Here is a 25,896-nt window from a genome sequence, read left to right on the forward strand (position 1 = left end):
CCGACGTCAACGTGGGAAACAGAGTTTTCACGGGTGTGGGACTGAAGTTTGCGGACTCCAGTGTCCTCCGCCTGCAGAAGAAGGACTTTCTCATGGATAAAGTGGATCAACTGGAGAATCAAAGCCGACGCAGCAATCTACACATTGTTAACCTGCAGGAAAGCAGAGAGGAACGGATCCTGTGCAGTTCTTCAGACTGGATTCCCTCTGTGCTGGGAAAAGAGAACTTTCCCGAGCCGCTGATTATCGAACGGGCGCACCGGTCCCCGACCTTCCGCCCCCCGGCAGAGAAAGACCAGACCCATCCTCATCCGCCTGCTCAAGTACCAGGATCGGGAGAGAATTCTCCGAATAGCCGCTAAGATCTCCAGAGAAAAAGGGCCGATCATCCACAATGGAAGCGCTGTGATGTTTTTTCCGGATCTGAGCACAGGTCTGGTCAAGCGCAGGAAGGAATTCAACCACGTTAAGAAGGAGCTCCATGCCAAGAAACTCCAATTCAGCCTTCTTCATCCAGCCACTCTGAGTCACCCTACCCGATAAAGAGAAGAAGTTTTTCAAAACATCTGAGACGGCAGCGTCTTTTCTCCGAGACTTCCCTGGAGGTGGCAGTCCCTGATCCTCACAGGTGCCTGCAGGTGCAGCGCTCCAGCCCCTCTGATATCGAGGGGGAGAGACACTCCTGCATGTCCTTTCTATGAACAGTATAGAGATCTTTAATTCATGATTCATAATTTATCCTGTTGTGTTATTTCTTGTTCTGGATATATTAACAAAAAAGCAATTGTTTGGGTGTTGCACTTGAAAGGCAGTTTCAACCATTACTTACATTCATAGAGCGGGTGTGAAAATGTTTATATTGTGTTATTTTATGACGAGTAATTGTAAGTTTATGTACCTGGAGTTCTGGGCCGGGCGAAGTATTAGTTAAATATGTTGTGTTTTGGAAACGTTCAATGGAGATCCCGGTTGGTAAGTTTGGATTGTGCGGAGTGTTCAGGGGGTCGGTGCCTAAAGGGAGGGGAAGGGTTTAGTTTCTTCTGTGTTTTTATGTTTGGTTTTATTGTAAGAGAGGCATTTTCTTCAGGGTTTTTGCTGAGGGGCAATGAGGCATATTACTGTCAAACCACTTATTTTTTTCTCATGAACAAGGTTGTAAAATTTGTCAGTTTTAATGTTAAAGCTGCCACGTGAGCCATTCTTCCTTGTTGATAAAAACAGCAAGCTGCAGCACAGCTGTACCGTTTTAGATCAGCAAAGAACTGTGTCAGAGCCAACGACCGCAGATGGCGGTAATGCAACCAACGGGATGCAAGCTGCCGTAAAACATCACAGAAGAAGAAGTGTCAGAGCTAACCGAGCGAGCCAGTAAATAGATTACTCGTTTAATAAATAATGTGGTATCGGATCGTTACCTGGACTCCAGTACTCGCCGATACTGATGATGCCAGCATTTTCGGCAGTACTGACGCAATTTCCGATACTGGTATTGGAATCGGAACATCTCTACTCAGATCACCAGAAACTTATTTTAGCGCCATTTGGAAATGGGGCAATTTTGATATCATGAGACCAAGACAGGAGAAGAAAGGAGGTGAGAGGCACCCAGTATCACATCAGACCAAAGAAAACTGTTCATGACATCAGCATAATCTGTGTGCTAGACAACCTAGAAGGGTACTTATGCATTCTGAGATTAAATCACAGGTAAATTATAATGTTCTGTTAACCTGCTGATGGGACTCTTTAATCTTAGCTCTTTAATCTCAAGATCCAGTCCAATGAAAATCATGCTTTATATGTTCACACATAGCCTTTTTCTGATGCTAGAGAACATATGAGAAAACTATACTGAAAATTGCATTTCAGTGAATTTCTGCATTCAAATTGCTATGAACAATATTCCCACCATAAAATGCAGAATCGCGCAGGCTGGATTTCTTCTGTCACAAACTGGCTGTGCGGGCCACCAGTTTGTGCCTTGCAAACTCCACCCCGCCCAATACGGCAGAGGCTTCGTCACTAACACAGCCAAGTGTGCATTGTCTGGGTTCCGTTTGGAGATTCACAGGCTGGAGGGTCCGTTTAGAGAAGCCCCATGGCAGCCCTGGCCAGTCAGTCAGACCAGTGGCCGCCCATGGGCTCTCTGCAAACCCTCAATCTCCAAACAGATCCGTGACACTGCGGGCTTTTTAATAGTTTGATGTGAAACAGTGGGCACAACAACAGTAATAACAGCCCAGAGGTGAGACTCACCGCTCATGAGCAGCCGGTCCTCAAAAGTGGCTCGATAAGCTCCAGGTGGTGTTGACAGTGCCTTCTTAATCTGACCTCTGACCCCTGACACTGTTCGGACTGAAGCACCTTCGAACTTTGCCACTTCCAGCAGTGTGTTGAACATGCCCTGTGAATAGAGAAACGTCACCACACAAAGACCCTCACAACCACAAGTAGGCAGTGCACAATAAATCGTTTAGATGTGTTTCCAGGGAGGCTTTTGCTACTTTCTACTGTTACAGTGGAGGAAAACGTTGTAATTAGGGCTGGTCCGAAAAGCTGTCTTTGCCCTCCAGATATTTGGGCCCAATTAATGACGATTATTCGAATACTCGGTGGTGGTGGTGGTGGTGGTGGGGGGGGGGGGGGGGGTCTGGAGTCCACCAAATACTGCATCTCCAACTCCATCCCTCACCTGGCAGTTACGCCTTGCTCCTCCCGCTCGTCGTCTAAGTCCGAATGCATAACCATGTTTGTTTTGTTTTTGTGGGCAGTGGCACAGCAGGAGCGTCCTCTCCATGCTGTCGGCTCCTCCGCCTCCTGAGCCGAGTACCGCTAGTGGAGATGCTCAGCCAGGCGGGTCACTGAATTCCCACAAGTTCAGTCCATACAATATAGAAAGAGCTGCATGTTAAAGCGGGTGGCGTTGGTCATCAAAATGGGGGGATTGGGGTGGGGGTGGCGAATAATTGGATCGCGAATGTTATAAAGATTGAATATTCAGGACCAGCCCTACTTGTAATCTGCATTTTTTTCCCCTCCAGTCAGGGAAAGGCCTGTGAGACGGGGGGGGGGGCTAAAGGTGTCCTCCTCACCTTAATGAAGCAGGTGTTCTTGAAGATCTTGTATGGGTAACCAATCAGCTTGAGCTTCTTCACTATTGTGACCGATTTATCCAAATCAAGGACCACACCCGTGGCTGCAATACGGAAATTAGCCTGCAGAGAAAAACACATTCAGTAAATACTCCAGTTACTCAACTCACCTCCTGGTGGTACAGACAGGCATTACAGGACAGGACAGGCTGAAGCAACTTATTAACAAGGTCACTCCTTTGGAAGACTGTTTCAGATCAATCCACCATCAGGAAAACGGTTGCATTCAGTCCAGAACTTAAAAGAATTTTATCAACAAAGAACCGGAAAATAATAATTATAACCATTAAAGTTTCAAAAGTATAGACAACTTCATGAAACAGATTTTGTGCAAAGTGAAATCAGGTACAAAACAATGTCCGGATCGGATCGTGGGGAAAGCAGTCTAAGCAGAGATGCCGAGACTTCCTGTCTCCAGACACTTTCAGGGAGGATCCCGAGGCGTTCCCAGGCCTATCAAAGACAGTCTCTCCAGAGTGTCCTGGTCTTCCCTGGGGTCTCCTTCCGGTGAGACATGCTCGGAACTCCTCCCCAGGGAGGCGTCCAGGAGGCATCCTAAAGAGGAGCTGAGCCTCCTCAGCTGCTCCTCTTGATGTGGGGGAGTAGCGGCTCCACTCAGAGCTCCTTCCTAGTGACGTAGCTCCTCCCCCTATCTCGAAGGGAGCCCAGCCACCCTACGCAGGAAGCTCATTTCAGCCAGTTGTATCCAGATCTTGCCTTTTCAGTCATGACCGTAGGTGAGGGTAGGGGCGAAGACTGACCGGTAAATCGAGAGCTTCCCTTTTCGGCTCAGCTCCCTCTTAACTAGAGATGTTCCAATACCATTTTTTTGCCTCCCGATACCGATTCCGATACTTTTACTGTTGGTATCGGCCGATACCGAGTACCGATCCGATACCAGTATATTAGAAAATAATACCATGCCACGCCTGCATGACTGTCACATGATTATCACTGTGGTGAGGCCTGGCTCAGGTTAAATCCTCTAAAACATGAATCAATACAGCAAATTCAAGCCATTTATTTTTAAAGCGGCACTAAGGAACTTTTCAATCAATCAATTTATTTTTCTATAGCCCAGTATCACAACAACAGTTGCCTCAGCCATTCAACCTCAATAAACCATTTTAATATCTTTTGTGATGATACATCGACTTCCAGCAGCTGAATGACCCTCTGTCAGCCTGAGGGCGTCAGTGTTGCTTCACTTGGACTGAGCAGCTGTGAGGAGGGTGGTAGGAACCCTGCTCACTGAAACACTCCACATGTGAGGACTGCTTTACGGCATGCGTCACATCATGATAGAACATTGTTTAGCCACCATTAGATTCATGACCTCGTCGCTATCCGTCCTTCTCACAGCCACTGGAAACAAATGAAGGCGAGTTCAGGCCGACAGCACGCCACCGGGAGCAGCATGTTACCACGCCACGCGCTAGGCCTCATGGGAACTGTAGTATTCGGTCAGGCAAAACACTACCACTTTTGTCCACAGGCCAAAATCAATGAAAACTTAAAGTTCCTTAGTGTTGCTTTAAATAGAACAGTATAAAAAACAGCAGTGCAAATGCAATTGAACTAAATCAATCTAGGAAAAATTATTTTCAATAACGAAGTGCAGCCCCAATATTTTTAAATTAAAAGGGAATTTAAATAGAACAATATTAATCAGTAGTGCAATGACAACTTTAATAAATCTAGGAATATATGTTGTTACATTTTTAAATTAAAGTGCAGACAATATTGTAAGATGAAGTCATTCATGTTCACACTGCAGGGCTTAATGCTCAAATCGGATTTTTTGTGAAATCCGATTTAGATGAAACAGTATAAATAACAGTAGTGCAACAGTAACTTAAAGGTGCATTAAGGAGTTTTTCAACTTTAAAAAAACTTATTTTCCACCATAAATATGTTACAAATATTGAATGATGTGTACAATGTGCCCTGTCATATTCATTGCAAGTACCTCTAACAGCGCTAAATTGTCACTTGAAAGTTGCAGTGCCGGTCCGGCACCAGAACTTTTTTGGGGAGAATTTGAGATGATGTGACGTAATGCGCGCTCCCGCTGGCCTGATACCCTTAAGTCTAGTTTTGTCCACTATTGCTCCGCCAGATGCTTCGCAGCAACAACTGAGCACTGTTGAGGATGGAGCTTCCAGAAAGTAACAAAAGACCGGCTTCTAGCACTGCCACAGCTCCAGCACAGACCCACCAGGTAAAAGAAACTTACATTTGAGCTCTACTTAAAGAGGCCAGCAGGGGCTGCTGTTTCAAATGAAATGTGCAAACTCCTTAATGCACCTTTAATAAACAAATCTAGAAATATTTTCTTAATTAGGGTGCAAACATAGTAAAATGAACAGCTTATTTAAATAGAACAGTAAAAAAATAGTCCAAAAGCAACTTAAAAGATTACTTTCCAAAATGTTACAGTCCAAAACCAACCTATGAAGTTAAATCCAAAGAGCAGAAACTGCACTCTAAACAAAAAAATAGGTTTCTTTAACAGGTGCTGTACGTCTGATCCATTCTTCTTCTTCTCAAGAACAGAAAGTTGCAGCACAGTGGCGCGGCAAAGAACTGTGTCAGAGCTAACGGCCAGCAGATGGCGGTAGTGCAGCCAACAGGATGCAAGCTGCCGTAAAACATCACAGAAGAAGAAGTGTCAGTGCTAACGGAGTTAACGGAGCTAAAGGAGCTAACAGAGCTAAGGGGGCTAACGGAGCTGACCTGTAAATAGATTAGGGATGTGCCAATTTACGATATAATCGCGATTTACGATATTGGCAGCCAAGATTATCATATCACGTCATTTACAAGATATCGTCTGTTTCATCTGGAAACAAGCCCGTTACTGAAACAGCTATTGATCTAACCCAAGGTCTCAAAGCCTCTGCAGCAAAATGTACTACAAACCACCACAAAAGTCCCACATCCATAGAAAACCCCTAAAGTAAGTAATTTTATGCCAGGATGATAAAAACGAGGCATTAACGCGTTCGGCCCGACAGACACTGTACCGCCCCCCTCAGCGCACATCCCGACACAAAACGCAACAGAACCAGAGATCCGTCTGCTCCAGCCCAACATACTGGGCCTCGCGTGAAACTAGAAAAACCTGCTCTTTAAGAGACACCAGGCAGAATCTTCTCTGAGCCGACCGCCTCCCGTCAGCGGCAAAACAAACCCAAAACCGATCTTTACATTTCACAGCCAGCGCCTCAGATTGCACGTTTCTCACACACTTTCTTCACCAAATCTCAAAGCTGTTCACACCAAACACAACATGTTTTATTTCCTTACCGTTTTGTGGTCATTTTCCACCTATCCATGCTCTCCTCTGACCAAAATTAACTTCATAATCCTCTGCAGTAGTGACAGCGCGTCATGCGCCTGAATGTTATTGTCGCCATCTTGTGGGCTTGTCATTAATCTTGGGAGTTTAAAAAAAGTTTGTTGACACTTGTTCGCGTCTGGTGAGCATTCATACGATATGATACACGTGACTGAGGCATCATCCAGCTGGGAGACATCTTTTAGCATAACCGTACGAGCGCCGCCGCCATCTTGGTTCTAAAAGACGCAGCAGTGCGCACCGCAGAGCGAGACACACGCGACACACACAATCAGTGATTGTTTCTGTGATATTTGGCAATTTTTTATTCTGAAACGTGCACATTTATCTTCATTGTGCGTTTCTACAGCTTATTGCACATTGTTTTTGTTTTTTTCTTGATGTGTTTACATGTTGTTAAGGGGATTTTTTGTTTTGTTTTCCCTGTCATATAATTGGCTATTTTTGTATTGATTTTATTATTATAAATATATTTCAGTTGGAAACTAAATGCTATGGCTCAGTCATTTATTAAAAAAAGTATTTTATACTGTGCACAATATTGTGCAAAATTATAAGTTTCTGCACAAAAACTGCAGAAATGTATGATATAGTGGCTAAATATCAGAGCCAAAGGCTGAATTGCATACAGATTCCTGTAGTGCAAATTAAAAGTATTTTAAAGTCAGATTCCTTTCAAATAAGTTATAAACCTACTTATTATAGTTTGGTATAGGTTGGTCTCCAAATGGCCAAATGAAGGGTTCTCCTGGTTCTATCCAAACTAAACACTATAAAATCTCTGTGCTTTATGCTGATCTCATAAAAACCTGGTCCAGTTGTAGTCCAGGAGTTGCTGAATGTAGTCAGTGGCAGCTTTATGGCTGCTTCATTGTTATAATGGTGTTTTTCAGTATGGAATCTGGAAAAAAAAATAGGCAAGGGTAAAAGTTTCATTTTTTCCCTCTACTTTATCAAAATGTGCTCTGGCATGTTAAAATGCACAGTGTTGTTGACAGATATTGATGGATTTCACAGTGTTTTTGAGCATTTTCAATAGTATTAAAAGCAACACGCCAAATATCGTGATAATATCGTGAATCGTGATATTTTGGGCCACCAATATCGTGATATCAAATTTTCATATCGGCACATGCCTAAAATAGATTAATTTAATTAATGACGTGGTCTCGGATCGGTGCCTGGATTCCAGTACTCACCGATACTGATGCCAGAATTTTCGGCAGTATCGGCGCAATTTCAAAATACTGGTATCGGACTCGGAAGAACTCGACAGACAGATACAACTGCATCACTGCACCGATCCACCTGTCATTCTCACCTTCGTCTGTCCCCTTCTCATGAAAAAAACCCAAGATACTTGAACTCCTCCACTTGGGCCAGAGTCTCTCCGCCAAACAGGAGGAGGCAGACCACCTTCTTCTGGTCTCGGATTCGGAGGTGCTGATTCATCCCCATCCCTTGGCTGCAAACCGCCACAGTGCATGCTGTAGGTCCAGGTTCAATGACGTCAACAGGACATCATGTGCAAAAAGCAGAGACGAAATCCTGTGGTCCCCGAACCGGACCCTCCCCTGGCCCCTGGCTGAAATTGTCCATAAAAATATTAAACAGCACCGGTGACAAAGTTCAGCCCTGCCGGAGTCCAACATGCACCAGGAACAGGTCCAACTTACTGCCAGCAATGTGGACCACACTCCTACTCCGGTCATACAGAGACCGGACAGCCGTTAACAAAGGGCCCCGGAATCCGTATTCCCAAAGCTCCCCCACAAGACACCACGAGGGGCAAGGTTGAACGCCTTCTCCAAATCCACAAAGCACATGTGGTCGGGTGAACTCCGACAACCCCTTGAGCCCCAATGGAGGGTCTAGAGCTGGTTAAGGGTTCCATGACCAGGACGAAAACCCGCATTGTTCCTCCTGGATCTGTGGTCAATTGAGCCATGGAGGACTATTGATCACCTTCAAAGTAATAAAACTAAATCATTGCATTTAAAACTAAAATATCAAAGCGCTACAAAGAAGGACCCAACAAAATAAAACATAAGAGGTTTCAGAGGGTTTGTGTTTACACAGTCAAATTCTGAGACTGACACGCCATATGGCTCACTCCACACTAAACTGTACCATTTTGTTACAAGAAGGTCAAATTTTAAATAGTTGATTTTCACAAAGTTTCTTCTCTATTTTTGAAGCTATGACTTTATAGATGAGAAAATATTGTTAAAAAGATAACCCTCTTACTTTTCGGATTTACGAGGGGGGACCCAAAAGTCCCTGGACTGTGGTTATAACTTTTTATTTTTTCATTTTCACATTTAATCAAAACTGTCACCTTCACAGTCCTCTCCTTTGGCTTGAATCCAGCGCTGCAGCCGGGTTTCCACTGCTCAGAACAGTCAGCATGCTGCTGTGTAATGGTCCCTTTTAGAGCTTTCTTCGATTTTTTTTCCACCTCTTCTATGCCATCAAATCTCCACCCCTTCAGTTCTGTGTTCATTCTTGGGAAGAGACAGAAGTCTCACGGGGCTAAATGGAGGGGATACGGCAGATGGAGCAGCAGGGCCATGCCGTTTTTCACCAGGAACTGTTTTACCGCAGAGCCTTGTGGGTAAAACAGTCCCCCTCCCTCCCACAGCGCCGCCGCTTCAGCCTGACCGCCTCCCGGAGCGCCGCAGCAGGGAGGATCTTCCAGACAGCCTCCATCGTCCTCCAGCTGCCTTTCAGCTCCTGGACATGTCCACCCAGCCTGGTTCTGCTCCTGGTTCAGAGGCGCCGGAGCATTTTCACATTTTTGGAAGAAGGGAGCGGGACTGTAATAAACACTGGCTGTGAGCTGCCTGTGTGTCTTTGGGAGGTGACATTTTTCAGTTATCCTCAAGGCTATGCTATAGCGACATAAAACGGCCAAAAGTCTGAAATCATTCTTGTTTTTGTTTTTTGTTTTTTAAACCACAGTCCGGGGACCCTCGTATATAGAGTAATGTAAATCACAAAAGACGCATTTTTTTGGATGAAACAGGGACACGAAATTGAGTACAAAAGTAATTTTTAGTCGGGCATCCCATTCGGGCAGCTATGGGGTCCTCGTGAGACACTGACGGAGCTAATCTCCAGTGCTACGGCCGATCGTTGAGTAGAGAATGCGTTCAGAATTGGCAATAGCAAGTGAGAAAAATGTTTGCAGGACGTACCTACTTTTGGACGTAATAAAGTGAACATAAAACAAAAAACTTACCTCTGCTAAACGCGCCAGCTCCCGCCATGTTTTACGTGCCTTTGCGTAATAACATCTTACGTCACGTCATTACGCGGACGTAAGCGCCTCCATGTATTTTCGGGTTTGTATTACATAAAGTCACCTTGCAACTGTGAAAATGACCCGAAAGAACATTCCAAAATATCAAGACAGCTTCAGAAAAATGTACACGCTCTCTGCTCTTTGCATTTTAATCACAGTTTGCCAACTGAAGAGGGCAGCTCTGAAACACTGACCCGTTCATGTGCTCCAGCCAGCTGCTCACCTGTAACCCCTGGGGGAAACGAAGGATTACGTCTACAAGGGGTCACTGCCCCTGCAGATATTAAACACATCTTATTACATTATGCAGAATCCTTTGTTTGAAATTAATTTTTGATATTTCCCCTACCAGTTAGCGACCAAAAAGTCATCCCTGCTTTGTTAATTAACCTGTAAACAAAGTCCTAAACATGTTTGGCCGTGCATGTAACAATTCTAACCCCAAAATTCAATACAATTTTTAGAAAGACATGCAGATTTCTTGAAATGTGTTTTTGCTACCCATCTCATTTTATTATGTGTATATATTTGAAGTATACTGTATGAAAAAATAAGATTTAGACATTTGTGTTCCAGATTTTTTTTAAATTGATCCTTGAAGTAAAGTGTTATGTTTGGTACAGTTTAGTGTGGAGTGAGCCATATCACATACCACAGCCATATGGCCAGATGGGGAATTGAATGTTTTCAGGGGTGAATCTCAACTATAAAACTGTAGTATGGACTGGGAGTCTTGCCACTCTTGGGGTCACCATGTTTGTTATTTTCCCTGTATTTGCACATGAGCAGAAGAAGCACGATGGCTGTGTGGATACACAGTAGCAGCACTCCCCTCTTCTTGGGCTGCTTCCCACAAGGCTGGGAGCACTTTTCTGAGCTGGACATCATGTTGAAGGTCTGCCAATGATCCTACCCACTTTAGTATTGTTCAGCATTTTGCATATTCACACATGCCCATTTCTTTCATTACTGATAACACGAACAACCACTTCCCATTTATTTTGACCTTTCTTTCATGATGGAGTTTGAGTTTAGTAATAGAATGTCTGATTCTGATATCCAGTGTGGTTTCCGCTTTTGCCCCTTCCCTGTTGCCTTGTGAAGCAGCCCGCTCACTCCTCATCCACATTTGGATTTTGGAGTTGGGCTCAGTCCGGGTAGGAGCCTATAAGAGGGGATTTCACTCGGTCGTGAAACAGCCGAGTCAATCAGCATTGCCGCTTTTTGTTTTCAAATTTTTTGGGCGAGTTCCGGTGGCAAAACCGCAAGTGACACCATTGTTAGGTATATACTGTAATTAGCACTGCAACCATGGAACAATTGTATTAACTGCATATTAGGCTATTCTTGAGAGAAGTACACCAAGGTTATAGGATGCTCTGCTAAAGAGTAAACAAATCCACACGTTCCAGAGAGAGAGACACACACACACGCACACACACACACACGTTCCAAAACATAGTCGATAAGGATGTCAGCTCCACTTTGGCAGCTGACATCAACACCAAATTGTCCAATTGCGAACAAAGTCCAGCCTATCTGTCGGGGCAGGCCCAGCCCAGAAGAACAGGGAATAAACACTTTGTTTCATCAACAATCAGGATCCTTTCAGGGCAAAATACTTTCCCTGTCGGGTCCAGCGCTGAACAATACATCTGGCTATACTTAAATAAATGGTAATAATCTGAAGTCAGTCGTTGTGGCATTTTTTTTTATACCAAACATAGAATAAAAGAACTGGGTGGAGTCAGCTGGACGGAAGTCCGAGGCTCCAACACCATCACTGCGTGTAGCGAAGATTATGGAGATAAACTTTAACCATCGTCTGAAAGCTGCAATAAGTACAGTTATAGCCAAAATACCACATATTACAGCAATCAAGCACAAGCAAGAGTGAAGAGTCTGTGCTTGGCGAGTTTCTAACGGGAAAAGACGTTTCTGCGTGTCTTTGCGTGTAGAGAAGCTAGAGCTAAAGAGCTAAAGCTAACCCTGAGAGAAGCGAATGCATTTTGATGACGTATTTGTTTTGAAGTGCCGATTGGCTGAAGTACGCTGTCAGTCAAAGGAGTAACTGACGCCCCCTGCACCAAGTTTCTATGGGCTCCTGTCCAGACTGAGCCCAACTCCAAAATCCAAACATGGATGAGGAGTGGGCGGGGCTGGTTTACGAGGCTAACTAACCTGAGCCTGGTCTTGACAAAATGGGTTAAAATGTTTTTTCCTTACATGAGGAAGGAAGATAAACTAAGACTGTAATTTGGGTAAGTTCCTGCAGAGATGAAAGACACTGACCTTTGTCCCGGCCACTGACTGCACAGCCAGGAAACCTGAGCCCTGAGGAGTGATGGGACCTGCAGACAGAAACATCAATTTGAGACACACATAATTTGTCCACACCAATGATGTGAATAACGGCGTTAAAATATATACTCCGTGTTTCCCAGTTCCGGTCCTCAGGCCTCCTCGTCCAGCATCGTTCAGATGTCTCCGTCTTTCAACACATTCTGCAGAGCTTGATAACGAGCAGTTCATTTGAATCAGGCGTGTTGGAAGAAGAAACCATCTAAAACATGCTGGAGGGGGAGGCCTGAGGACCAGAACTGGGAACCATCAATCTAATAATTAATTACTTTTTCTAAAGTTACAATGTTGTGAACGTTACGGACAAAAAAAAAAGCAGCAAGTTTCAGTTGCTATAATTTGCTGCTTTCGCTTGATTTTTTCCTCCATTGGAGCTGGCCGAGCATGAAGCTTGCGTGCAGAAAAAAGGAACAGCACTAGTATAAATTGAGTCAGGTGACATAACAGATAGTTATAGAGAGCCCCGATCATTCAAAGGCAGCTTTTAAATGGAGGTGCAGACATCTAAGAAACATCTATTGACATAAATCTGTCATATATCAATGTCAATAGATGTACAAATGCTATTTCCAGTTACAAATCAAATTTGATTAGTGTGTCTCATATCCCACAGCAACACTTTAATGATTCAGATTAATGTAGTGTTTCCTGTTTGTAATTTATTCTGTCAAGTGTCCATTCATTTCATTAATCATACTCAGTTTTATAATAAATACTTGAGCATGCATCTTAAAGTTCCATGAAGAGAGGATTCAAATTATTTGACAAACACTTCTTTAGAAAAAGTAATGAAAAAGTCACTTTGCCTAGTAATTAGTTACTTTTAAAATATAGCTGTTACTTTTTGAATTATTAACTAGAAACTACAGCTAATTACTTTTTAAAAGTAGCTTGTCCAACACTGGTCCTCACATACATTATGGAGTAACTACAATGCTGTACAAGACTTTAAATAGACATGAAATTGAATTTCAGGAAATCAAAGTGAAGGCAATAGCCTAAAATGGAAATACTTCAACTGAAACTTTGTTGTATTGCTCCTGGTGTCCTCTGCAAGAAAGAGTACAGATTAAACCCCCATTTGTTTCCTAATTCAAGGAATTGCCAAAGTAAAACAAAATTCATAGACGGAATATAATTTTCCAGACAGAATATAAAAACTAAACTAAACCAAACTAACACCACCACTTGTTTTGGTCTGTATTGGAATTGAACCTAACCCCAGATGGAGGCTCCGCAATGCATGTGCTGCGGAGTGTATTTGAGCAGGCGATGGCGTCCATTGTGGTCCTCCATGTGGTACAGAGGGACGGTCTGGAAGCGCCGCCAGCCAAGGGACAGGATGAGGGGATCCCGTGTCTTCAAGATACGGTCATACCAGCGGTGCTTCTTCAGACGCATCTGATAGACACACACAAAAGACACAGACACAGTCAACCAGACATACAGAGACAGACAAAGCCAGTCAGAACCAGTCAGACAAATGGACAGACACAGACAGTCACAACCAGCCAGACAGACAGAGACAGACACAACAGTGGAAAAGTTCTCGCTAGGTTTTAATGCAAAAAACATTCATTATACCAAACACAAATGAAAAATCAGCACAATTTCAACCTATCATTCTTATAGATGATTCTTGCTATTATCATCACTGAACTACCCTTCACTAAGAAAGACACCAATAACTTTCATTGAAATTTTAAAAACATTAAATACCCGGCAGGTAGGGGTGTAACGGTACACAAAAGCCACGGTACGGTACGTACCTCGGTGTAAGGGTCACGGTTCGGTACGTTTTTCGGTACAGTTGGGAAAAAGTAAAAAAAGCTCACAAATGTACCAGAACATTTTTCCCAAGCTTTCCCATGCGACACATTATTGGCCCAGTTTACATGGTGTTTTTTTCAATCCGATTGTAAACAATAGTATTAAACGCGAGTGTATTCATGTACAGCATACAAAGCATCCACGATGAATCCTCGTTTACAAGGACCCTGTGACATGCGCACAAAGTCTCACGAGGAACTTGCAGGTCTTCCTCTCTGCAGCAGCAGTCCTCAGCGCCAAGCAGAGAGTTTTTATCTGCTGATATCTGCTCAAATAATGTCCCAAAATCTCCATGATATGCTGCTGAAGGAGCGGCTGCTCCCCTGACCGCAGCACCGCCGTGTGGAGCAGCACGTCTCGGCGTGAGCTCTGCGCCGCATGCCGATGTTTCGAATTAACTGGTGCCCGTGTTAACTTGTGACCAATAATGACTGAAACATCTAGTCGTTCTGGCGAACGTCGGTTATCGACGGTCACAGTGACTGTATACTTTTAAAGTCTTTTGTGAGTCTTACTTTAACAACTGCTGTAATCAGCATGTGTTTACACAGACCTCCGCTGTCATTCGTTAACACGGGAACCAGTTAATCCATAACACCAGCCGGCGATCGCTCGTATTCTGCTATAGAGCTCTTTATACAACTCGCTGTTGTGTGATTTGGTTCCATCTCGCCTCTCCAATGTTTTTTATGTCGGGGTTTTGTATTAAAAAAGTGTTTTTCCACCACCGTGGCGTTCTCTGCTGGCTTTTTGACTGTGCTGCTTCCCGTTTACTGGCACGTCACACGTCACTCCGTATGAGGGAATGCACGCGGAACAAATACTCTCCCGTTTAATCCGCTCCGCCACACGCTGCAGCTCTCATTCTGCTTGTACTTTCTTCTTTGTTTGTTCATGTTTGGACCTGCTTGTTGTACTTCTACTTCTTCTGTGATAATGGTGGTTGCCGGCAGCTTTTAGGCTCATTACCGCCATCTAAGGTTGGAATTTTTTTTTTTTTTTTTTTTACTCACTGGTGTATTCGTCGTGTGATTGTGTGTGCCGAACCGTGACCCCCGTACCGTGACGGTACGGGACGAATACAAATACCGTTACACTCCTACCGGCAGGGGGTCACATTACTAAAAGATAGGGCTGCACGATTAACTGACACCGCATCGAAATTCAGGTTTTAACTACTGTGGTAACCAAACCGCACAGGGCTGAAGTTTTTCGAGGCATTTGAGCGAAAGACCTATCCGCCAATCAAAACGTTCCGAGTCTCATGTTCCCGGGCCACCGGCCAATCAGAAATGACAATAGGAAGCAGGAAATGTACGCACTGCACTGCAGCAGCTAACTACCGTCATGTTGCTCACAACAAACTCTGCGGTGTCGTGAGGAGCAAAAAGTTTTCAGTGTGACTCATTCACAGTGTGAAAATGGCTGAGATGGCAACAGAGGAGGGTGCGGAGCAGCTGGTATCAAAAAAGAACTGTAGTTCAGTTGTTTGGGTTTGAAAAAAAAAAAAAAAAAACGACATGGAGCAAAAGTGAGCCAAATGTAGAATGAGTCGCCGTGCAGCAGCCAGATCCAGAGGAAACACATCTAATTTGTACCAACACCTGAAGACTCACCACCGACAGCAGTATGATGCCTGCTGTACGAAAAGTGTGGACGAACAACGGGCAGCGACGAGCAGCCAAGGAAAAAGTAAGCAAACATCCATCCAAGGAGCATTCGCGTCTGTTATGCCACATGAGAAGTCCTCGCGAAGACATGCTGAAATTAGAATTTGGCACTCAGACAGCGCAGACTTCCGCCACAGCTCAAATCAGTCACCAACAACAATAAGAACACCATATATAATAAAAAACATTGTATTCTCCCCAACACAAATAATGTCTGGGAGAAAGCTGTGTGCTGCATGTTCATATCTCAGTGTGTTTCCTCACAGTGACCGACACTCCGGAATCCCCCTGTTTTTGTCTGTTCTGGATCCTGGTATCCGGAACACTTCCTGATCTGGATCAGCAGCTGATATCTGTTAGAGTCATTGAAGAACTGACACTGTAATTTTTTGCTATGCCCCCATGTCATTTATTGTTGAGTTATGCCCAACTATGTCAAAGACTCCCTATCTCTCAATGATAAAGAATCCTTTAAAACATTCCTGGATCCAGACAGTGATCCGGATCATCACCAAAATTTTATGGATTCTAAGTTAGCCCAAGACCCTCCTTTCCACAAAGTTTCATTGCAATCTGTCCATTACTTTTTCCGTAATGTTGCTAACAAACCAACCAACAAACCCACCAACAAACCAATGTCATTACATAACCTCCTTGGCGGAGGTAATTACGACAGCTATTACACATTATATTGCAAAGGAGATGGTTCCCTTAAAGGAATACTCCACCCAAAAAACGATTTGGCCTCATTTTCTACTCACCCTCATGCTGAGAAACACTCTGGAGCACTTTTTTGACGTTTCAAATGCAGTTGGAGATGTTTGGGGATTTTCGTTGTCAACAAACAGGGACCGACAGAGCCCGACAGAAAAAATGGTCCATAAAGTCCACAAAACGTTCCCATTTTCCTTCATACTGCTCGTCCGCTGTAATCCAAGTGTCCTGAGCGGTAACGTCCATAATTAATTCTTAACGAGGTCATTTAGTACATTTTAAGAGCCCAAACAGTGCGCTCTCATACAGCTCCATTGCATGTCTGCGCGCACCCTGAACTACGGAAGCCGCGGCAGACCAAGCCAGACGCTTGCGCGCTTTCAGCGACTACTTTTCTAAATTGCAAGCGTAGAAGAAGAAGTTCCGCTGTTTATATTCTGCTGTGAGTGACCGAGCTGTGGATAATCACAAAAGTGATTGGCTGCTGTTTTAAAGCTTTGAATTCGGTGTCCTGCTGAAAGGACACAAGCGTGTGCCCTTTCAGCAGGACGACCCAAGGAGCGACCCGACTACATCTGAGAGAACAAACCTGCTTTACGGCACTCATACGGGATTACAAGGATAAAAGCTGTTAGAGTGCGATATCTGTCATTGGCCCAGTTTACATGGGTGTTTTCTTTCAATCCGATTGTAAACAATCGTATTAAACGGGGTGTATTCATGGATGGCAGACAAAGCGATCCACGATGAATCCTCGTTTACAAGGACCCTGGGTGAAGCGGATTATACAGTGTCCTGTGACATGCGCACAAAGTCTCTGAAGGAACTTCCAGGTCTTCCTCTCTGCAGCAGCAGTCCTCAGCGCCAAGCAGAGAGTTTTTATCTGCTGATATCTGCTCAAATAATGTCCCAAAATCTCCATGATACGCTGCTGAAGGAGCGGCTGCTCCCCTGGCTGCAGCACCGCTGCGCCGAGCGCCACGTCTCGGTGTGAGCTCTGCTCCGCGTGTTGATGTTTCGAATTAACTGATGCCCGTGTTAACTTGTGACCAATACATGACTGAAACATGTAGTCGTTCTGGCGATCGTCGGTTATCGACAGTTACAGTGAGTGTATACGTTTAAAGTCTTTTGTGAATCTTACCTTAACAACTGCTGTAATCAGTATGCGTTTACACAGACCTCCACCATCATTCGTTAACACGGGAACCAGTTAATCCATAACACCAGTCGGCGATCACTTGTATTCTGCTATAGAGCTCTTTATACAACTCACTGTTGTGCGATTTGGTTCCTTATCGCCTCTCCAATGTTTTTTTCTGTCGGGGCTTTTTATTAAAAAAGTGTTTTTCAACCACTCTGCTGGTTTTTTGACTGTGCTGCTTCCTGTTTACTGGCACGTCACACGTCACTCCCTATGAGGGAACGCATGCTCAGAACAAACACTCCCCCAGTTCAGTCCGCTCCGCTGTCAGGCTCGTCTATCAGGGACACGGAGCGGATTGTCGATCGGCATAGACCACCTCCTATAATCGGCTCCAAAATACAATCGGCTCCAAGTGAAGCGGATCCACTCGGTGTTTACATGACACATTTTACAATCCACTCCAAGTACAATCCGCTTATACGTGGTCCATGTAAACGTGCCCATTGTGTTGCAATAGACGATCATTGCATGATGTGTTGATTGGTTCTAATTTCCGTTTGGTAACTGAAAAATAAAGAGGAGTGACACCTCCTCCGGTAGAAGTGAGCGCAAGTGAGTTTGCTGCACTGAGCTGAAAGCATCTCCGAGTGTGTTTGTTTTCCAATAAGTCTGAGTGTGCGAGCCACAGCAACGCCACCCTGAGGTGCTCACGGATGGCAGAACCAAAAAGACAAAAAAACTTTGTCTAACGAGCGGAAAAAAGGAAACGAGAGTGGGACGCTCTCCGCACGCGGGGGCGGGGGGGAGGGGGGTGTTGCAGAGGATGTTTACGACAGTGAGCTTTCACAGGAGACCAGTCGGGGGAGCGCTAAAGCAAATCTGGCATAGGGCCTGGGATCGTGATGTCATCACTCGGAGTCGCGGCCATGTTGGCCGCTCTCTCCCGTTGTTTACTTGGACCGCGAATGCACTGTGTACAGACGTGCTGTGCTCGCTCGTGCGGACACATTCACTGTTTTTTTTTTTTTTTTTCCCAATCTAAAAATCCAACCATGCCCAGACGTCGTCGTGTTGTCGGTAGCGATAGCAGAACACAAGATCGCCAGGTTAAAAAGATCCAAAACTGACTTTTGTTTTAAATCATTTTCCTGCTTGGAAGCACCATCAAGGAGAACAAGTTTCTGCACTGACTAAATCTCGCCGTCTCGCTTGGATTGCGGCTGTAAGACGACCAAACATAACCTTTCATTGCATTCTAATGTGAGACTTATATGCGCGGAGGTAAAGATTCAAATGAAAGTAGCCAAAGTCATTCCACTGTATAAAGCTGGGGAAAAACATTATTTTACAAATTATAGACCAGTCTCATTACTTTCTCAATTCTCCAAAATATTAGAAAAGCTTTTTGTTGCCCGTTTGAACACATTTCTGGAAAAAAAGTAAAATACTTCATGAAAGTCAGTACGGATTCAGGTCAAATAGGTCAACTGCATTAGCACTTCTAGATTCTGTTGAGGAGATAGCAAATTCGTTGGAGAAAAAAATGTACACAATCGGAATATTCCTTGACCTTCAGAAGGTTTTTGACACTATTAACCATGATATTTTAATACATAAGTTAGAGAGATATGGGATCCGAGGGAGAGTATTGGACTGGGTAAAGAGCTATCTGACTGACCATAAACAATTTGTACAACTTGGAGATTTCTGTTCTTTTTTGTTGGATGTTTCTTGTGGTGTCCCACAGGGGGCAATATTGGGCCCCATTTTATTTATTCTTTATATAAATGATATATGTAAAGTTTCAGATGTTCTCAAGTTAGCTTTGTTTGCTGATGATACGACTATTTTTTGTACTGGAAATGATCTCCAGGCATTAGAGCAGGAAATTGATACAGAATTGAAAAAAAATTAATTGTGGTGAGACAGAAACAAATTGTCATTAAACTTGGGGAAAACCAAGTTAATGGTGTTTGGAAACATGGGAACAAATGATGTTGAAATTAAGTTGGATGATAAAATTATTGAAAAAGTAAATGAAATATAATTCTTAGGAGTATTAATAGATGATTAAATTAATTGAAAATTACATATAAGCCATGTTCAAAGAAAAGTTTCAAAAAGTATTTCAGTAATAAATAAGGCAAAACATGATCTAAATAAAAATTCATTGCGTACACTTTATTGTTCATTAGTTTTGCCATATTTTACTTACTTTGCAGAAGTATGTGGAAATAACTATAGAATAGCATTACACCCTCTTGTCATTTTACAGAAGAAAGCAATAAGAATAATACATGGTTTCGGTTGCAGGGAACACACAAACATACTTTTTGCAAATTCTAAATTATTAATATTTCAAGATATTGTTGATTTATTGACTGCACAAATTGTATTTAGGGCAAGTAAGGACAATCTTCCAAAAAACATCCAAGTTTTATTTTCTAAAAGAGTAGGAATAGGGTATAACTTACGTCATTCACAGAATTTTAAAGTTAGATGGGCGAATAATAAACGGAAAAGACTTTGTCCTTCAGTTCAAGGGGTTAGATTGTGGAACAACCTGGGAAGGCAGCTCAAGGAATGTCCAAATATGAAGTTATTTAAAAAGAAACTTAAAGAAATTACTTTTGAAAAATATATTAAGGGGAATGATTTTTGTTTATAAAAAAGGAAGTGTTATTAACTGTACTGTGATCACAATTGTGTAATAATGAAGGTTGTAATATCTTGAGTTAAAGAGTTAAAGTAAAGAGGGGTGGGAGATAAGTGTTTCTTCATCCCACGCCTTTTCGAGCTAATATAAATGTGTTTTGTTATTGTATTGTGTTGTATTGATTGTAATGATTTTTGTTTATTGTAATGTAATTTTTGCTTAATGCTGAGCACTGTGAATGAAATTCAGCTCGAAACAAAAACAAACAAGATTCCTGTCTTCACAAAATTTTGCTGTCAGCTGGATGCAAGGGGTGTGGAGAGCACCAGAAAAATTGCCCTCATTCATGTCGAAAGGGTAATCGGAATCTTCTGCAACAAATACACCATGTTATCTGTGAAAGTACTGATTCACATGGTTTTGCCCTGCAAGGATGAGGATCTGACTTTCCTTGATAAGATAGTTACTGTATGTTGCGCGCTGACGAACATGAGCCCAAGCTGCTGAAACGAATGCCTGTTAAGTGGAGCTATAAATGTCTGTGGTATCCTAACCCACTATTTTTAAATAAACACACTGAAATATATTTCAGATGTTTTTTTTTTTTTTTTGTTTTTTTGGTGTTTGATATGAAGTGTCTCGTAACAAATGCAGCGCTGCAGCCAAATATATTCTGTCAAAATGAAGAAAATGACCGTAGTGCAAACAAAATATAAACAATAATATTAAGAGGAGAAAATAAAGTTAATAATATAGAATAGTACTTTTTCAAAAGTACATAAAAGGATGTGTGTAAAACTTGCAAAATGCTTGACATGAAAAAAATGTGCATATTAAGACATTATTTGTAAAAATACTCTCAAAATGAACACAAATAACAGCAGTGCAAACAGAAAAACAGAATAAAAGGAGGAAATACAAATATAAAGGGAGAACATGTCTAAATATATCCTACAAACACAGCAAACAACACAAACGAAGAAAATACAGTAAGTTGATAGCCGTTCAAACCGTTAATAACTGCGATTTTTTTTTTCAAGATAACGGCTCCTGGCTTCCTTATTAAGCGAAAGTTGACACATATCGACCCTTTTCGGCATTTCAGCATTTTTTCTTGCTTTCTGCAGCTCTAATCATACGTCTTCTCACGCTCCTGTCTGGTTTTGTTACGTGTTTGTTTACACTCGTGAGCGGCCAACATGTCCGCCACTCCCCACAATGCAAAGCGTGATCCCAAGCCCTATAGTACTGCTTTAAGTGCCGAAACAAAAAATGGCCCGATGCTAAATCAAGTTGCCGACCCATGCTCTAAGCCACCACACTCTGGCCTAAAATTAACAGGACGTGTGTTTGGGATACAGTCAGGTCGGCACCAATCCAAGTCGGCCTCGCGGGGGGGGCTCTCCAGTGGCCGAGTTGGTCGGTGCCGACTTGACTGTAAGCTGCTTACCAACTCGGCCAAAAGCCTAATTTTTTTTTTTTAATCACGATGGCTGCGGGGCGACGGACTCTCTCTCTCTTTTTTTTTTTTTTTTTTTGAATCACGATGCCGGCTGCAGCGCAACGATTTGCACAGTTTTTTTTTCGTGCGCCACTTCTCCTCACGTAGCAGGCAGGGGACTGGAGGACAAACTGTGTGATGATGGTGACTGACAGGTTAGAGGTGGATAAAGGACTTGGAGCTTCATGTCTGAAGTTCTGTTTGAAATGAGTAGCTTAGCTACGAGCGTGCAGCTGTCTGGTCATGTGACCAGATCATGTGACCAGGCAGCGTTGGATCAAACCAGTCGCCTTTCATTATAATTATAACTGTGCAAATGTCGCGTTGCAGCCGGCATCAGCTCCAGGATTTGAAGTTATAATAATAATGCAGACGACTGGTTTGATCAAACGCCGCCTGGTCACATGATCTGGTCACATGACCAGACAGCCACTTGCGCTGCGCGCTCGTAGCTAAGCTACTCGTTTCAAACAGAAAGTCAGACATGAAGCTCCAGGTCCTTTATCCACCTCTAACCTGTCAGTCACCATCATCACACAGTTTGTCCTCCAGTCCCCTGCCTGCTACGTGAGGAGAAGTGGCGCAGCCGGCACGAAAAAAACTGCAAATCGTCGCACTGCAGCCGGCATCGTTGCACTACGATTCCCAGAATGCCTTGGGACCGGTCACATGACCAGACAGCAGCTAAGCGCTGCGCGCTCGTAGCTCAGCTACTCGGTTCAAACAGATCGTCAAAAAACTGTGAAAATCGTCGCGCCACAGCCACATCGTGATTTAAAAAAAAAAAAAAAATGAGGCTGTTGGCCGAGTTGGTAAGCAGCTTACAGTCAAGTCGGCACCGACCAACTTGGCCACTTGAGACCCGCCCCCCCCCCCCGCGAGGCCGACTTGGCTTGATGCCGACTTGACTGTATCCCGGAGGCGGTGCCGAGTTGGCCAGGGCCGACTTGGATTGGTGCCGACCGGACTGTAATCCCGTGTGTTTTATCCTGATGTTTGTGCAAGTACCTGCAGGTATCCAACGTTGCCTTCACTGGAGCCCAGACCTCCAAGGATGATGGGGTAATGGGGGTCAAAGTTGGAGACAAACTCACAGGGCAAAGAGGGAATTTCCAGACGGATGTACATTCCAGGCCTGAAGCCTTCATACTGCACTCTGGTCTCATCGTCAACACCCTCAAACTCGGCTCTGTTCAGCTGAGGAGACAAGAACCAGGAGTCTGTTCACATGATAGATGAAGGATACAGAGGGAGGCTGGGAAGAGCTGGGAGGGGCCGGGAGGGAGACAGGAGGAGCGGGGAGGAGCCTACCTCGGCCTGTTTCTGCATCATTTCCTTCAGGTCATCAAAGTAGGTGTCTTCACCGTCGTCGTACTCTGCGTCAAATCGTTGCTTCAGCCGGCGTTTTTTCTCCAGACGAGTCTTTTTCTCTATCTCCTCTGCATCCTCCTCCACCTGGCTGGCTGCTGCATCATCTTCATCTTCATCATGCTGCAGGTTCGCAAACAGAATGAGAGTTCAGCGGTGGTAACCACAAGATGTGAGATCAATACCATTTCAGTAAGGCAAAAAGTGAAATAGAAACAATTGGACCCTTCTCAGTTCTCTTCACCATGCAGGGACCTAAACCACTATAAGGGGTGGAAGTCACAAAGCATTTACCTTACCATAATTAATAATAATTACTCATAAGTACAGAGTACTTATATAATAATTAATTAATCATACTTGCATTTTCAGGAGTATTTTTTTAATCAAGTTTGTAACTTGACTACAAGTTGTACAAGTACACCATGTAATGCACTCCATTACTTTTAAAATCAAATGAAGCTACTGAGTACAGCCACAATATTCAAACCTTATAATCTGTGTCGTCGCAGCCAATAAAGTCGTTTTGTCGCAACCTCGCTCATTAACATGCGATGTGCTAAAAGGAAGCAGTGCAGCAAGCACCGGTTTCTGGGGCTCACTTAGCTTTGAGGGACGCACTCCCAAAAAGTAGCATGCTGTGAGTTTAGCATTACGTCAGTCATTTGGAACATCTTGGCCTTCATCAGGGACGAGGGACGAGGTGCGCACGCACGCACGCACGCACGCACGCACGCACGCACAGTGAAATAATGCAAAATTACCAGATTGAGTTGTTTATGCGAAGATTGCTCAGACGGAACTACTTGTCTGGGCGTAGTGATTTAAAAAGAAAAAGTAGTTCCCAGTATTTGCTTCAGTGTCGTAACGCTACAATATGATTTGTTGGTGTTCCACAGCGTAGTGAATGTGTGGATTATAACGTGTCCACCAAAGTGTTTTGGGGTTGTTGGATTGTGTATTTGATGAGTTTGACGAGGGGGAACAAAAATACCACCCACTTCCATTGTGTCCGTCCCGAAAACCTTCCTGACTCACCTCTGGATAAACAACAGCTCGCCCTCACAAAAAAAGTAAGTGTACTGTTCAAAATGACAAAGGAATTGCGCTAAATGGGCCAATTTGCCCAAATGTTGAAGTATCGCTTTAACCCCTTAAGCTCAGACAACTTCTCCCGATGCATTTATCAAATATCCAGACGCATTTTGCAAATTCCACAGACGCACTATGTACCGTTAGAAAGCTGATATTCTCATGAATCCGCTGGTATAAACCACTTTCAGATGTGATTACCACAGCGGGTAATATAAACACATTTGTCCAACATACAGCAAATTAAGTAAACAGCGCAACTCACCTTTGGAGGCTCATAACTGATCACAGACGATCCATAATCCAGATAATCCAGCAAAAACTGCCACAGTACAAACGTATGCATCCAGGCAAAGCTAGAAAGTATAGCCTTTTGTCCAAAAATGTCTTGAAATAAGCAAATAATCCAGAATTAGACGCGCCACTGTGCGCGCGTCTCTCCGCGTCCGATAATAATCCATTTTTTTATCAGATAAAAACATCCAGACCACTCTCACTCGCGCTGAGGATATCCAATATGGCGACTGATCGGTTTCCGTTGCTTATTCGTCATATTTCAACCAATCAAGTGACTCATCCCTGCCTCCGATGGCTAACCAGCCAACCGCTGCCAAGACTGATGGACCCACGTCATCGGTCGTCATCACTCGTCATCAATGAATTCTGAGCCAATCACGTCGGTAGAAACGTTTGCTTGCTGAATGGCTGGCTGGCCCGCTAGCGGGGTTTTGTGACTTCTCAGATATCTGCTGAGTGATGCACCTGCTGTCTGTCCCTGCTCCTCTCAATCTGAGGGCCTTATCCCACACTGAAGTCTCTCTGAAGTGATTTTTTGAGTACTTTATGAGTTTTTGGAGTGAAAATAATGTAAAAACGGGCCAAAAACCACCATATACCATTGTACAGAGGGCATCCAGAGGGTATACAGAGGATGTCCAAAATTGACCCCGCCGGGGCATAGCAGTACAAATACATGTGTGAAACACTCATTTCTTGTAGTATTGCTCTGACATTTTGACCTCAACTATGCAAAACCCCAGGCTTTAATAAGCACAATATAAGCCAAGGCCATGTCTAAAATATATCTATTATGGTATTGGATCAGTTTCTGACCAAAAATAGCATCAGCAATATACTATCTATGAAGTTACAAAGGCTGAACTAATAGTATCTCCATGTCCAGAATTTCTGGTAGTGTCCGTACCCCTATCCAGTTCCTCATTCCTACTATGTATTTGGCTTGAGCTGAATGTTCTATTTTATATACCTGGGTAACACTATTTGAATGATGATATGTTGTGGATATAGTGCACACAATTAATATTACAACAGTTGCAAATGGGATCTGTTGTTTGCAGTTGTAGTGTCCGTACCCCATGTAGTGTCCATACCCTCGCATTTTGTTATTCCACTTAGAAGTTGAAATTCTTGATATTATTGGAACATGTGAGCATGTTGAAAAGGGGTGTATTTATCTACAACTCTCAAGACAACATATTTGCCTAAAAGTACATCTTTTACCCACAGAAAACTAACGCAGAGAATCGAAGCAAGGACTTTGAATTCCAAAATTCCTCTTTTTGAATAACTCGCATAATGCTACGGGAACATTCTCATTTGGTAAATTTGGTAATGGTAATTGCCAGATAATTTAAACAACAATTTCAGTGACTTTATGTTATTTCACTGCACTACCAGTTAGAGGTCGACCGATTCATCGGATTGGCCGATTCATCGGCC

The 25,896-nt window shown here is 43.5% G+C and overlaps 1 protein-coding gene across 2 annotated transcripts in view; it reads right to left on the reverse strand.

Moving 5' to 3' along the window:
• The window catches only part of bms1 (BMS1 ribosome biogenesis factor), a 76,180-nt gene that overhangs the window by 3,416 nt on the left and 46,868 nt on the right, over positions 1-25,896 (reverse strand). For both annotated transcript variants that reach the window (XM_030098526.1, XM_030098524.1), the window contains exons 15-20: positions 23,008-23,187; positions 22,705-22,893; positions 13,399-13,579; positions 12,110-12,168; positions 3,093-3,215; positions 2,257-2,404 (exon numbers count right to left, since the gene is read on the reverse strand). In XM_030098526.1, the coding sequence (XP_029954386.1) occupies positions 2,257-2,404; positions 3,093-3,215; positions 12,110-12,168; positions 13,399-13,579; positions 22,705-22,893; positions 23,008-23,187 (880 nt within the window). The remainder of the gene's footprint in view (positions 1-2,256; positions 2,405-3,092; positions 3,216-12,109; positions 12,169-13,398; positions 13,580-22,704; positions 22,894-23,007; positions 23,188-25,896) is intronic.

This window comes from Salarias fasciatus, chromosome 8 (assembly GCF_902148845.1).
Source record: "Salarias fasciatus chromosome 8, fSalaFa1.1, whole genome shotgun sequence".
Lineage (NCBI taxonomy): Eukaryota > Metazoa > Chordata > Actinopteri > Blenniiformes > Blenniidae > Salarias > Salarias fasciatus.